The sequence below is a fragment of the Bubalus bubalis genome, chromosome 3, assembly GCF_019923935.1.
Source record: "Bubalus bubalis isolate 160015118507 breed Murrah chromosome 3, NDDB_SH_1, whole genome shotgun sequence".
NCBI lineage: Eukaryota > Metazoa > Chordata > Mammalia > Artiodactyla > Bovidae > Bubalus > Bubalus bubalis.
In genome coordinates this window covers 16,063,196-16,079,343 of record NC_059159.1, presented here as the reverse complement: position 1 = coordinate 16,079,343, position 16,148 = coordinate 16,063,196, and the positions used below count along the sequence as shown (strand labels likewise).

Genomic DNA, 16,148 nt, shown 5'->3' with positions numbered 1-16,148 from the left:
ATCGTGGTGGTAGCCTCCTAACTGAACTGTCAGCTTCTGCCTTTGTTCTCAGCAGATCAGAGTGATCCCATTGGAACTTAAGTCCAGGCATGCCACTCCCCTGCTCACAAGTGTTTATAATGGCACATAATGCCTTGCATGGCCTGTTTCCCACCACTTTGACATCTGTTACTACTGCCTCCCTCCCTCACCAAGTTCCATCCTCACTGGCTGCCTTTCTTCTTCAAATACTACCTGGTGTCTCTCACCTCAGGGCCTTTATCTGAACATTCTTCCTCTAGATATCACCTTGCCTTGTCCCCTTGGTTCTCTCTAGTCTCTGCTTAAGTCTACAGCCTATTAGAAAGGCTGTATTGTATAAGATAGCACTCCTTCCTGCTCCGCCCAAACATTATATAGCTGCTGTGCCCTAATTTTTCTTCTTAGCCTTATCACTAGCTTACCTGTTATAATGTACTTCTTTGTCTCACTCCGCACCCCCATCCTAACTCCCCTCCACTGAAATGTAAGCTGCATCAGGTCAAGGACTTCACTTTGTTCACTTCTGCACCGCCAACGCTGGAACAGGATCTGCTGTCATACACACTCAGTTTAATTATATGTTGTATGAATTAATGAAGGCATCTTTCATATAAGGACTAGTTAAATAAAATATAGTATGTATATACAATGGGATGCTCTACAGTTGACCAATGAAGTGAGATAGACTTTTATGTAGTTTGTAGACTTTTTTTGGCCATGGGATCCCTTGCATTTCCATATGAATTTTAGGATCAACTTTTCAATTTCTGTAAACCAGACCAGATGGAATTTGTAGCAGTTGTGCTGACTCTGCAGATTAATTTGGGGTAGTATTGCCCTCATTAAAAAAAAAGTAGGTATATGTGCTGGCAGTGAAAGACCTATAGATCAATACTGATAAGTAAAAATAGGTGGCAGAATATTATGAGTCTGATCCTTTGAATGTTTGATCCCATGGACATCCATGGCATTCTCTAGGCCAGAATACTGGAGTGGGTAGTCTTTTCCCTTCTCCAGGGGTTCTTCCCAACCTAGTGATCGAATCCAGGTCTCCCGCATTGCAGGCGGGTTCTTTACCAGCTGAGCCACAAGGGAAGCCCGTTTAAAATCATATTGCTACATAATTTTATGAATTTCAACATAAGAAATTTGATTTTCAACATTATAAACATATAGTTTTCTAAATTGTAAAAGTAGTATATGTGCATGACCTACGAATATTTGAAGTGATATAGAAGAGTAAAATTCTTTCCTTTGTATTCATGAGATAACCACTGTTAAGAGTTTGTTTTAGATTTTGTACTGAATACCATTTTAACTTCAAATTATCTTTTATGTAATCAACATTCCCCATTGTAAGAGATGTTTAACATACCCAGCTTCCTTTTTCATCTTTCAGCTTTTTAGTTATTATTACATTGTTTGTGATATTTAGTTTGTTATTTTAACTATAATTGACTTGTTTCTGCTTTATAAATTATTCTAAAAATTGACAACATTTAAGGAGTATTTACAATATTATGGTTGTTTCATTATTGTACACCGTAAAACTGAGTGATTTTATTGGATTCACTGAGAAGAAAACAGTCCTAGTCAGTGAATTTGTTTAGATTGAATGAGACAGTTATAGTTGTCAGGGTCTAAAAGATTTTTTTTAATACCTATATGAGGTCTGTTACTTCCTCAAAAGCTACATCTTTTGACATTATATAAGATGTTCTTAAATGCTTTAATTTTTAAAAATGTAGTTTGCAGATTTTTTTTGGCTGTGGGATCCCTTGTATTTCCATATGAATTTTAGGATCAGCTTTTCAGTTTCTGTAAACAGACCAGATGAAATTTATAGCAGTTGTGCTGACTCTGCAGACTAATTTGGGGGTATTGACTTTGTAAAAATATTGTTTTCCAGTCCATGAATATGAGATATCTTTCCATTTATTTAGGTATCTTTAATTTCTTTTTATTAGTAATAAAATTTGGAATTTTTGGTGTGTAGATTTTGCCCTTGTTTTGTTCAAATTATTTCTAAGAGTTTATTCTTTTTCATGTTATTGCAAATGTTTTTCAGAAATGGCCTTTTTTGGTATTGAAAAAGTTCCCTTCTATTCTGAGTTCATTGAGTTCATCATGAAAGGGTATTCGATGCTTTCTCTACATCTGTTGAGATGATCGTATGGTATCTTTTTATTCTTGAGGTCTATCCACTATTTGTCTTGTCCTTGTCATGTCATAGCCTTTTTTTAGTCTTAAAAAACCTTTTACCTCAGAGAAGCTTTATTTTACTATTCTTAGATTTTTTTTTCCCTCTGCTCTTTTCCTCCTAAAAGCCTGTTAGATAGTTTTGAAGCCTCTTCCTGTTCATGTTTCTTAACTTTTCTTTCATGCTACTTGACTTTGTTTCTTCCTCTGGGAGATTTTCTTGACATTGTCTTTCAGATTTTCTGTGTTCGGTTCTGTGCATTTTGTTACTTAGCTCATCTATTCACTTTTTAGAATATTGATACTCTTATCTTGTCACATTTATTTTTCAAGTTCTTTACTGTAGTATCCTTTTAACCCTCTCTGAACATATTTTATTTTTAAAGTTGTTTTTATTGAATTCTCTGTTTTCTCTTGGATCAAGTTTTGTTTTTTCATGTTGGATCTTCACTTTGTGCTGTTGGTTTTCTTGAAAAATGTATCTTGCTTTAGTTGAATGCAGTACTATTAGAGTGATTTAGCATAGGTTATTGGCATGGATTTTTCCCTGCAGTGGCATTGTACCGCTTCCCAAATAGCCCTCCATTGGTGTGTGTGTGTGTGTGAGTGTTATCCCTGTGTAAGCATCTGGTCAGCTCTCAGCAGAAAAACCAGCCCTTTACAAACATGGAAATAAGGAGGGCGTTGTTTTGCTAGGTAACTCTTTAACTCTTAGCGGTGTATTCCACGTATTCCTCCATTCTGTCAGTTGTAGCGGGCAGGGATACTGTGCTTTCTTTGCTATTTTCCTTAGGACACAATATTCACAGCAGAAGCCCCTCCCCCTGGACCCACTCATTTTCCATTTTAAATATTTACATGTTTGTTTTTTTTAATTTAAGAGACCAATTCTTGTGCTTTACCCTTGGTTCAGAAGCAGTAGTATCCATGGCTCTCAGTATGCAAGGGAGAGATCAAGAGGGGACCTTGTTGGACTATACAGGTTTTAAATGTCTGATAATTGTTCCATGGGTCAATCCTGGTAAAGGTAAATCTCAGTGTGGGGCTTTGGAGGCGTTCCCTTGAAAAGAACCAGCCTGTTTTACTGCTGGTGTTTCCAGCTGTGAATTTATTTTACTTTCTCTATCAGTCTGATCCCAAATGCTTTTGAATGTTTCTTAAAACTTAAAGTTTTTAAAAATTTCTGATTCTTAATTCTCCTTTGTTTCTTAATGCTATTAGGGTTTCATTTAGAAAGAAAATCTTCCAAGTATCAGTAGGACTTTGGGAAATCTAGCCTGTAATTATGAATTAGAAGCCAATACTACTTCTGTAATTGGAATGAAGAACACGGAAGTCTGGGAAGGATGTTTTGCCGAGTAAGGGTTGGACTAAATTTACAACTACAATGGTCTGCTTAGCAAGGCCGTCAGCTTCTCATTTCTTGAGAACATGATCCTGTAACTGTGGACTCAGGAGACTAAGCTTTCTTTGTTTTCCAGTGTTGCATTTCTAGTGTTCAACACAGGACCAGGCACAGAGGTTCATAATTAATACCGAATGAATGATAAGAATTTTCATGGAGTATTTGCATGGATTCACTTGTCACAGTAGGTCCTTATATTTTTGTAGTTCTCCTATCTTTTGTAAGTATTATTTTCATTTTCATGGGGATTTGCTACCTCCTTGCTTCTGTCCCACTGACTCAGTTAACTTTCTGCAGTTTTACTTATCATGGGCTATTTATATGTACATTTTTACAGAGAGCTTTAATTTGGAAACATCTCCTTGAATGACATTCTAGTACCCTTTGTTTGCTGAAAGAAAACTTAGAAATGAGCACATGTTAAAAAAGGAAAAAGCATTAAAAAAAAAAAACAAACCCATATACCAAAATCTAGAAGTTCATAGAAAGAGCCTTTTAGCCTGTCATGTGATTCTTGTTGGTGTTTATTATAAAAGCAGCTCAGTAATGTTTATTTAGAGATAGATTTTAAAAGGATAGGATTTTAAAAGCAATCTAATGATAACTGAAGGAGATAATGGTTATATCACAGTGCAGTATAGTATGTGAGTTTTACAATCATAACCCTTCATCAATAAGACGAGGTTAGGTTTGCCACATTGTAGGAAGAATGGGGAACATTATCAGTTATTTAGACTCTCCTAAACCTGGCTCTAATCACTGCTCTGACATACAGTCTCTTTGAGACTGACTCCTCATTTTTTACTTGTTGATCCCCACAACAGTTCTCTCTCTTCCCCTTGGGTTCTTGTATGGAATGTGAGAACCTGGAATGACCCTATCGTCTCTTCTCTTTGACTGCTTATTTCCTTCAAATTTTAACTCTGATATTATTTCATCAAGGAATTCACCCTCAATTCATTAAGTTAGGTTAGGTACCTTGTTGTGTATGCTTATAGCACGTATCCTTAATTGCAGTTTTGTATTTATTTATATGATTGTTTAGATTGTTTAACAGTTTCTGTCAACAAGTATTTATCCAGTGCTTTATACATCTTCTCTTGGTTTATGAGTTTTATAAGGCAGAGTGATGACTGGGCCTTTAGGTTTTGTTTCTGTTTTTCTTGGCCATTGCGTCCCGAGCATCTAACATGATACTTAGATGAGGATGTTTCAGTGAGTACTTGATGAGTGAATCAATAAAAACAGAGATGATATTATCGCCTACCTTACAAGACTGTGTGAGCCTTCAGTTTAGTTGTGTGTATGAAGTGCTTAGCTTGCTTGTGGCCTGTTCACAGCAGTACCCATAATGGCCGACGTGAGACAGTCAGTGTACTGTGCTTATAGAGATTGGTTACTGTGGATGCAGATAGCCCTCAATTCTTATTCCCCCACTGACTAGCTCTGTGACCCCACATAGGTGCTTAATATCTCGGATTTGCATTTTCTTTATCTATAAATGGAAATAGCAGCACCTCCTTATAGGGTTTTGTAAGGTAATCCAAGTCTATGCCCTGACCAGTAATGCTGAAGAAGCTGAAGTTGAACGGTTCTATGAAGACCTACAAGACCTTTTAGAACTAACACCCAAAAAAGATGTCCTTTTCATTATAGGGGACTGGAATGCAAAAGTAGGAAGTTAAGAAACACCTGGAGTAACAGGCAAATTTGACTTTGGACTACAGAACGAAGCAGGGCAAAGGCTAATAGAATTTTGCCAAGAGAACGCACTGGTCATAGCAAACACCCTCTTCCAACAACACAAGAGAAGACTCGACACGTGGACATCACCAGGTGGTCAATACCGAAATCAGATTGATTATATTCTTTGCAGCCGAAGATGGAGAAGCTCTATACAGTCAGCAAAAACAAGACCAGGAGCTGACTGTGGCTTAGATCATGAACTCCTTTTTGCCAAATTCAGACTTAAATTGAAGAAAGTAGGGAAAACCACTAGACCATTCAGTTATGACCTAAATCAAATCCCTTACAATTATACAGTGGAAGTGAGAAATAGATTTAAGGGACTAGACAGAGTGCCTGAAGAACTATGGACATCGTTCATATGGACAATGTTCATGACCTTGTACAGGAGGCAGAGATCAAGACCATCCCCAAGAAAAAGAAATGCAAAAAGCAAAATGGCTGTATGAAGAGGGCTTACAGATAGCTGTGAAAAGAAGAGACGCAAAAAGCAAAGGAGAAAAGGAAAGATATACCCATCTGAATGCAGAGTTCCAAAGACTGGCAAGGAGAGATAAGAAAGCCTTCCTCAGCAATCAATGCAAAGAAACTGAGGAAAACAATAGAATGGGAGAGACTAGAGATCTCTTCAAGAAAACTAGAGATACCAAGGGAACATTTCATGCAAAGATGGGCTCAATAAAGGACAGAAATGATATGGACCTAACAGAGGCAGAAGATATTAAGAAGAGGTGGCAAGAATACACAGAACTGGACAAAAAAGAGCTTCACAACCCAGATAATCATAATGGTGTGATCACTCACCTAGAGCCAGACATCCTGGCATGTGAAGTCAAGTGGGCCTTAGGAAGCATCACTATGAACAAAGCTAGTAGAGGTGATGGAATTCCAGTTGAGCTGTTTCAAATCCTAGAAGATGATGCTGTGAAAATGCTGTACTCGATATGCCAGCAAATTTGGAAAACTCAGCAGTGGCCACAGGACTGGAAAAGGTCAGTTTTCATTCCACTCCCAAAGAAAGGCAATGCCAAAGAATGCTCAAACTACCGCACAATTGCACTCATCTCACACGCTAGTAAAGTAATGCTCAAAATTCTCCAAGCCAGGCTTCAACAATATGTGAACCGTGAACTTCCAGATGTTCAAGCTGGTTTTAGAAAAGGCAGAGGAACCAAGGATCAAATTGCCAGCATCCGCTGGATCATGGAAAAAGCAAGAGAGTTCCAGAAAAACATCTATTTCTGTTTTATTGACTATGCCAAAGCCTTTGACTGTATGGACCACTGCAAACTGTGGAAAATTCTTAAAGAGATGGGAATACCACACCACCTGACATGCCTCTTGAGAAATCTGTTTGCAAGTCAGGAAGCAACAGTTAGAACTGGACATGGAACAACAGACTGGTTGCAAATAGGAAAAGGAGTGCATCAAGGCTGTATATTGTCACCCTGCTTATTTAACTTATATGTAGAGTACATCATGAGAAACGCTGGGCTGGAGGAAGCACAAGCTGGAATCAAGATATCAGGGAGAAATATCAATAACCTCAGATATGCAGATGACACCACCCTTATGGCAGAAAGTGAAGAAGAACTAAAGAGCCTCTTGATGAAAGTGAAAGAGGAGAGTGAAAAAGTTGACTTAAAACTCAACATTCAGAAAACTAAGATAATGGCATCCGGTCCCGTCACTTCATGGGAAATAGATGGGGAAACAGTGGAAGCAGTGTCAGACTATTTCTTGGGGCTCCAAAATCACTGCAGATGGTGACTGAAGCCATGAAATTGAAAGACGTGTACTCCTTGGGAGGAAAGTTATGACCAACCTAGACAGCATATTAAAAAGCAGAGACATTACTTTGCCAACAAAGGTCCATCTAGTCAAGGCTATGGTTTTTCCAGTAGTCATGTATGGTTGTGAGAATTGGACTATAAAGAAAGCTGAGTGCAGAAGAATTGATGCTTTTGAACTGTGGTGTTGGAGAAGACTCTTGAGAGTCCCTTGGACTGCAAGGAGATCCAGCCAGTTCATCTTAAAGGAAATCAGTCCTGGGTGTTCATTGAAAGGACTGATGTTGAAGCTGCAACTCCAATACTTTGGCCACCTGATGCAAAGAGTTGACTCATTTGAAAAGACCCTGATGCAGGTATAGATTGAGGGCAGGAGGAGAAGGGGACAACAGAGGATGAGATGGTTGGATGGCATCATCAACTCAATGGACATGAGTTTGGGTAAACTCTGGGAGTTGGTGAAGGACAGGGAGGTCTGGCATTCATGGGATCACAAAGAGTCGGACATGACTGAGCGACTGAACTGAAGGACTACTGGTGATCACGGCAGTAGTTGCTCAATAGGTGATGGTTATACATTGTTTAATGTTAACAAATAAAGAAATAAAGGAATAATTAGGAGGTACCAGATGAAACTTACATTATTCGAAACACTGTATTCTCTGATGAGATGATATTTCCATTAGCCCATAATCACCAGAATATCCAGTATTTTGTAATTATGTCTAATTATGTATTATGATAGGTTGTACTATGTTGAGTGCAATTTTGTTTTTAAAAGGACTCTTTGAAGTAAAGGTCTTCCTTGACTTATGATGGGATTAGGTCCTGATAAACAGGTCATGAGTTGAAAATATCACTTGTAAATCAAAATATATTTAATATACCTCAGCTATTGAATATATCATAGCTCAACCTTGCTTACCTTAAATGTGCTCAGAACATGTACATTAGCCTGCAGTCACCTAACACAAAGTCTATTTTATAATATAGTGGTGAATCTCATGTAATTTATTGAATACTGAAAGTAGGAACCCATATGTGCATCTGGGTGTATGGCTCCCAGTGCATCTGGTGGTTTACCTTCATGGTTCTGTGGCTGACTGGGAGCTGGCCTGCTGCTGCCGTGTGGCGTCAGAGAGTACTGTGTCACGTTACTAACCCAGGAGAAGGTCAAAAATCAAAATTTGAAGTACGTTTCTACTGAACGTATTGCTTTTGCACCATCATAGAGTTGAAAACTTGTTAAGTGGAACCGTTGTTAAGTTGGTGACCATCTGTATAATGATTGCAGTCTTGAACAGTTGAATTATATTAAGTCCTAAACCTTCTAAATTTGAAAGTGCCTTAGAATGCCCCATTATTTATGTGTAAAATGTCACAGTAAACAAGTGACAATATTGTAAATCGGCTAGAATTTTTGGCCCACTGTGTGTTCTGGGCGAAGTTAGAGGGTCTCGGATGCACTTCTGAATAGAAGTTCCCAGTCCTTTCTGCCTGGAGTCATGAGCGTCCCTTGTGCTTGAGTGCTTCACCAGCCTGTCCTGCGAGAGCACGTTTACAGTTGACTCTTAAGATGTGTGGGTTTGGACTGACTGCCCAGGTCCACTTTGATGTGGGATTTTTTTTAATAGATCCATACTATGTGTTACACCATTCGAGACTGGTTTAATCAGCAGATTTAGAACTGTGGATCCAGGGGGCCACCTGTAAAGTTACCTGTGGAATTTTGACTGCATGGTGGGGGGACTCGGAGGGTGGATGGTCAGCGCCCTTAACCCATGTGTTTTTCAAGCATCAATTGTACCGTGAAAAGGACATTTACATACTTAATTTCCATATTTAAAAAATTCATTTGTAAGCATTTGGTGTTTTAAACTATTTACAGTAAAATGATCTAAGCCACCATGTCAAGCCCTTACTTTTCATTTGAATTGTGTATACTTTCATCTTGGCTCCATGGCCCTGAGTCTTGGTTTTCATCAGGAAGTATTTGTTTTATGTAATCGTTTGTATCCATATAAATGCTCATGGAGAAAGATGGAAAACTTCTTGTGATTGGTGGTACACCTTTATTCCAGGCTCAGCAAAACAGTCCCTCATCTACGGGATCTGGCAACACAGAGCATTCCTGCAGCTCCCAAAAACAGATCTCCATCCAGCACAGACAGACCCAGGTAGGTCAGTGGTCGATAAACAGAGAGGGAAAGAACTGCTTTGGAGTAAATGCTAACACTACATATAAAATCTGGGTCTTCTCTCTCCCTTTATTTCTCTGACTTCATCTCATTTATTTGTGTGTGTTGTATTCAGAACTTGCATTATGAATATTTCAAGTCTTTTGGAAGGTGCTTTTAACTTTTTGAGGTGTTTCTTTGCCTTTCTGATGTATTCAGAAAGATTATAGACAGAAATGATTATATTGCAGCATGGTGTCAAGGGAAAAAGCACTTGTTTTGGAGAACTCAGGACCCCGATTCAGGTTCTAGCTCTGCAACTTATGCTTTATCTTTTGGGGCCTCATTTTTCTTCAGTTTAAATTATCTATAAAATGTGGTTGATTATCATCATCTTAGTGTCTACAAAACACTTGTTGGCACAGTACTTATGGTAGGCGGCAGGGAATCTTTTTTATTGAAATATCGTTGATTTAGAATGTTGTATTAATTTCACATGCATAGCAAAGTGATTGGTTATACATATATATGTATGTGTCTGTATTCTTTTTTTTTCTGATTCTTTTTTCATTATGGTTTATTACAAACTACTGAATATAGTTCTGTGTGATACACAGTAAAACCTTGTTATTTTAAACTTTTAACACGTGGCACACCAACATAATTCTTCCTTAAACAGTCTTCAGAAACTCCTTAATTTAGGGAATGTTGTGAATATTCAAAAATAATATCTGCGAAAAGGATAGTGGATATATCCTCCATTTTGTTGTGTTGAGCTCACCAAATATTATACCTTGTTTTCTTGAAGCCTGTTGGTAGCTTGTTACCTTCAAGACAGGATGCCTGGCAATCTAGGAGAGTTTCTTAAGTCACAAGAGCTAAACAGCCCTTAGGAGCAGATTTTAATTTTATTCGAATTAAACTTTTGAATAGTTGAATAGACTTAGGTAGTTGAGCATTCATCTCTTCTTCTGGTCGCTCTGTTTCCACTAGGTGGCATGTTTGTTCTTTAGAGAGTTGGGTTCTTTCTCCTCTGATGACCTTTTCTATTCAGTTAGTTTCATTTCTAGAGAGTATGTTTCTGTACTATTCGGTGCACAGTATTTTGAGAATTCATATATTTTATTCCAGAGTTAATATATTTTTGAAGGGCAAGTATAGCGGAACGTAGTGCTTAAAGAATGAGATGAGAAAGGCAGATTTAATTTCTTGAGCCATGTGATTCCAGGCTAGTTGTATCATAAGTGCTTTTTTTTCAGAAAAGTAATGAGAAAAATGTGATGACATGTAATATTTTGAGACTAATCCTGAGTTTGTTTTCTGCTTATCTCTGTAGTCTGACCTCACAATAGAAAAAATATCTGCACTAGAAAACAGTAAGAATTCTGATTTAGAGAAGAAGGAAGGAAGAATAGATGATTTATTAAGAGTAAGTATTAAAATATCATACGAGATTTTATAACAAGCACTGATTGATTTATCTATATTTATATGTGTGAATTACGTGCATATCATAGAGATAATTACTGTAACCAAATAATAAAGTTAAAATGTAGACATTTGGATATTTTCCTTTGATCTGAGGGAATCTGAGTAGGTAACGAGGATCAAACTATATTCCAAATGGTATCTTTACACTGGACATCTTAATTGTAGAATTTTAGTATTTAAATATATACTAGAGGACTATATCTGTGGAGAGTTGAAGCTGTGAGAATATGTATATAGAGTGTTGTTTTCCCATTCCAGGGAAATTTTTTTTTAATGTCTTTGAATTTTTAAAAATTTTATTGATTTTTTTTTATTGGAATATAATTGCTATACTGTAGTAGTCTCTGCTGTACAATGAAGTGAGTCAGCTATATGCATACATATATCCCTTCCCTCTCGGACCTCCCTCCCACCCCCCATCCCACCCGTCTTGGTCATCACAGAACACCAAGCTGAGCTTCCTGTGCCTACAGCAGCCTCCCATTAGCAGTCTGTTTCACACATGGTAGTGTGTGTGTGTCAATCCCAGGCTCTCAATTTGTCTCACCCTCCCATTCTCCTCCTCACCGCCCACGCCCCACCCCCCATCCACATATCCATTCTCCACGTCTGTGTCTCTGTTCCTGCTCCGGAAATAGGTTCATCTCTACCATTTTTCTAGATTCCACATATATGTGCATTTGAATTTTAAAAACTATGTCACAAGTCCTGGTTTTGCATTTTATATCTTTTATAACCTATTCGTCTAAAGTGTTTTGTGCTCACAAGAGAAACTTTAAAAGTAGCTATATGGAGTTTAAAATATACCTCTAGAAAATATACAAGGATTTTTAAAAAAATTTTTGATTTTATTGGAGTATGGTTGATTTACATTGTTATGTTTCAGATATATAGCAAAGTAATTCAGTTATACATATATTCATTCTTTTTTAGATTCTTTTCTCATATAGCTTATTGCAGAATATTGAGTAGAGTTCCTTGTGCTATACAGTAATACCATGATATTTTCTGAAATAATTTTTTAATATACAGTTTGGCATATTGACTGACCCTTTTAAAAATATTTTAAGGTTTATTGTTTTCTTATTGTAAAAAGCAATACATACTCTTTATAATAAATTTAGAGAATAGTAAAAATAGTAAAAATAAATAAATAAAATGACACCCATAATTCCATTAACTGCAATTAAAACATTTGGTATATTTACTGTAGTAATTTTTGATCTATTTATAGCATATATAAAATTTTTTAAAGAAATTGTTTATTTATTTTTATATTTTGGCCACTTCACGCAGCATACAGGATCGCAGTTACCTAGTCAGGGATTCCCACGTAGTGGAGGCATGAAGTCTTAACTGTTGGACTGCCAGCAAAGTCCCTGTACATAAATGCATCTATACATAAATACTACCAATTTGTAAATAAAATTGGCTAACATTTTAATCTCCAATGTTTTTATTGTTCTCAAGCTGATGTTCCCTTTTCTATTCAGAAACATTTTTCCTTAGGCCTGGTGGTTTTGTTTCTTAGTTTGCTTTTCTCCATCCTTCAGTGAGAAGAGCCGTGTTTAAACTCAGTACCTATTTTCCATCTTTCATTGTTAGCATGTATACTTGCTTGATGTTGCTCTTAACGTCTCTTCTTTTCACTTGGGTGCTCATTGAATTACCAAGGTTTATAATTAGATATTGTGTGTTTATAGAAATCCCAGTCTAATTGTCTAATCTAACCAAAAAATTAAGATTTTTGGCCAGGGTAGCTCTGCTGAGCTAAAAAAGGATCATGGGCTTGTCTTCTTCCTTCATCGTCTGATTTTCTTAAGATTGAGAAGATGGAGTATGTAAAAAACTGACCCTAACTTAGGATTATTTTGGGGAGTTTTAAAAATATGGTTTTATTTCCCAGGAAGCGGTATGTCCTCTTTGCCACTCCCATCTTTCTAATCTTTTGTTTTCTGAAGATTGTAGTCTTTCTTTGGATCTAGAACAGTGCCAATGGAATGGTTATGTCAGAAAAGAAGACACAAAGGAGAGATGCCATTTTTTCAAATTGATGAGAGCTTGTGTTTCTGATTCGGAGGGACAGGGGAATAACCACTACTCTTTATGTCTCCTTTCAGACAGGCATGGACCATTGATTGAGTTTTTCCATTGTAGTTAGATGTTTGGGTAAGGCTGCATCAGGACCTGCTAGTCAGATGCTATTTTAAACCTGAACACAAAATCATTAGTGTTGGAAACCACAAAAATTTAGAGTTCTTACAATTTAAAATAAACTGCCAGAGATTGATTGATTCCATAAATTTGATTATAGATTTTAAGGGATGTTCACCTTCCAAAAGTAGATTGGACTTCATGTATATGCATTACATGATCTTTGGCTTGCAGATTTTTTAAGTATGAATTAGACATATTTAACCAAATGTCCTTGTACTTGGCCTTTGGTAATGTGGTCCATGGAACTCATGAGCTCTCTTAGAAGAACTAATAGGAAGAAATTATGAGGAAAGTAGATACTTGGAGATGGAAACTGTTGCACAATGGTCACTTTAAAATGAAGCTTCAAAATCTCAAAAATTGAGTGTGCTATAGTATCATTTATTTGCCAAAAGAGTACATATCTTTTGTTTAACACAAGAATAAACTCAGGAGTTGCAAGTCAAAATTGACCTGGGGTTAGTGGTTCTTTGCTTCTCTGTTATTGTAGGAGTCTTGAATTTTTCAAAGTATTTAGCCCACCCTTCTGACCACAGCTAAATCAACTGTGTATTTACATTCTGGTTTTCTTGAACCAAGACCTTGTATTCAGCTTGTTTGTTAGTTCTATCTTATGTGGGCATGGGTGTGCCTGGCTTCTCTGGTAAAAAACATTTATGTAAATCCATGTCTCTTCTTTGGAAGGAAGAACAGAAGAGCAACAATTGAACATAAAGAACATTATGTGTTGTTTTTTTGGTAGTGCTTATTCACCCTTTGTAAGTATTTAATCTATAAATGCTTAAAAGTGCTATTTAAATGAATTCGAAATAAACATTTCATTCATGATGGATTTTTTTCTTTTATTTTGTGACAGTATTAGCATGTGTGGGGTACTGGATTTATCTGTAACTGGCTTTGGGGAAGAGTAAAGTATGACCAGTAGAAAAACATCCTACTTCTAGTAGCAGAATTCATCTTTAATAAACAATAAGTTTATTAAAAGAAAATCAAGGAACAAAGTATTTACCTTCTTTTTTTAAAGACATAGTTACTCTTACTTCTTTAAATCTCAGTTTTGCTTATAATTTAACAAAAGAAATGAGTTTCAGACTCCCTAGAAACTGCTTTTGTATTAATCTCTTCCTTGGAGCTAATTTAAAAAATGTTTTTCCATTGAAGGCCAACTGTGATTTGAGACGGCAGATTGACGAACAGCAAAAGGTGTTAGAGAAATACAAAGAACGATTAAATCGATGTGTGACAATGAGCAAGAAACTGCTTATAGAAAAGGTAGGTGATTAGTAGTGGCCTCAACTCTGTATTCCAAGATGCTTAGGGTGTGCCATTGTTGTGACTTCTAACTTTTTACCTGAAGTGAAAGCATTTCAAAGTAGGAAAGGACTGACCACAGCTTTAGTTCTCTGTCTTATGTGGGCATGGGTGTGCCTGGCTTCTTTGGTAAGAAACATTTATGTAAATCCATGTCTCTTCTTTGGAAAGAAGAACAAAAAACCAACAAAGGGCTTTTGGGTTTAGGAAAAGGCTACTGGGGTTGCCATAGTGTTAAAGACCCCACGTGCCACATGCCAATGCAGAAGACTCAAGAGATTTGATCCCTGGATTGGGAAGATCCCCTGGAGTAGGAAATGGCAACCTACTTCAGTGTTCTTGCCTGGAAAATTCCATGGGCAAAGGAGCCTAGTGGGCAATAGTCTATGGGGCTGCAAAGAGGCAGACACGACTGACTGAGCAAGCACACAGCACATCCTATTACTAATACAGACATTTAGCAATAGTTTTATGTCCATTTCAGATATGGTATTTAGAGTAATTTATATATATAATAATGTGATAATTAAGTGTTTTGTATTTTAAAAAACTAGTTGGCAATTACTTGTATATGATTATTTAATTGGCTGATGCCTCCTTTATTATATTAATAGTAACTGATTAGTTGCAATTTGCCTTTAGTAATTATTTCTTATAATTATTGAAATAAATATTTAATTGTTGATTATATATCATAAATAATTAATGTCTTAAATTTGTAAAACATATCTCCAGTAGTTATTTATCTTACAGTAAAAGTTTGAAGATGACAGTACTTCCTAATGAAATGATTATAAGCTAGAGGTTTGAGACAGACTAGTGGTTTGTTTTTTTGCTGAAATCTTTGAAATGCTATTAAAGGGACAGGAAACACTGATAAAAAGTGAAGTGAATTATTTTATTAATATCAAAGATACTGAGGAGAACTTTGCTTCATCTCTTAATTCATTAATTTTGTAGAAGGGAAATTCCACATTTATAACAGAAATGTATATGTTAGTATATGTTAATGTAGAATGCTTATGGGTTATATAAAATGTTTATAGCTTTAGGGTACTTCCTGAAATCAGTGTAGATATAGCCAGTTGTCCTAAACTTTGAGCAGTATAGTACAAAAAACAAACATAGTGCTGCATCTGAGTTCTCGTAGGAGAATACAATTATTTTCTATTTGTCCTTTTCCCCTAAGTCAAAACAAGAGAAGATGGCATGTAGAGATAAAAGCATGCAAGATCGCTTGAGACTGGGCCACTTTACCACAGTCCGACATGGGGCTTCGTTTACTGAACAGTGGACAGATGGTTATGCTTTCCAGAACCTTATTAAGTAAGTGAATTGTGATGATAAAGTTGAGAATTGAAAGTTGGTTTGGATTTTTAAATTTTTTTATAGTTGTAGTCATTAATATCTTAGTAGTGGTAGTCTTATTTTCATTCAGTTTTGTCTCCACATGTGTAAAGAATTGTAAGGAATGAGATAAAGTCCTGAAAAAATGGCAAATAATCAGAGGAATAAAAAACAAGTTCTATATTAAAGCTTAAAAAAATCAGAATTGCCAAAACTAAGGAAGAAAAAGCTAAGACTTGACTTGATATCATTTTAATTATGTAATAAGTTTTCATGAGGAGTCTGCCCACTCCCAGCATTTATTCTGGGTCCACAGAAGATTGAAATGGGCAAAGACCCAAGGAAGGATTTCCCGAGTTTGGTATAAAACAAAACCTTGGAAGAACGTACAGGACATGTTCCTGGGGCTCTCTAAGGGGAGAGTATCCAGTCAGCAGAGATGGT

General features: G+C 36.6%; 1 protein-coding gene across 11 annotated transcripts in view; it reads left to right on the top strand.

Annotated features, from left to right (window-relative positions):
* Nucleotides 1-16,148, top strand: part of TLK2 (tousled like kinase 2) — a 124,353-nt gene that overhangs the window by 61,162 nt on the left and 47,043 nt on the right. For 10 of the 11 annotated variants that reach the window (XM_025279893.3, XM_025279892.3, XM_025279895.3 and 7 more), the window contains 4 exons: nt 9,243-9,338; nt 10,675-10,767; nt 14,208-14,318; nt 15,547-15,683. In XM_025279893.3, coding sequence (XP_025135678.1) covers nt 9,243-9,338; nt 10,675-10,767; nt 14,208-14,318; nt 15,547-15,683 — 437 coding nt within the window. The remainder of the gene's footprint in view (nt 1-9,242; nt 9,339-10,674; nt 10,768-14,207; nt 14,319-15,546; nt 15,684-16,148) is intronic. The other variant, XM_006044905.4, reaches the window with a different exon arrangement.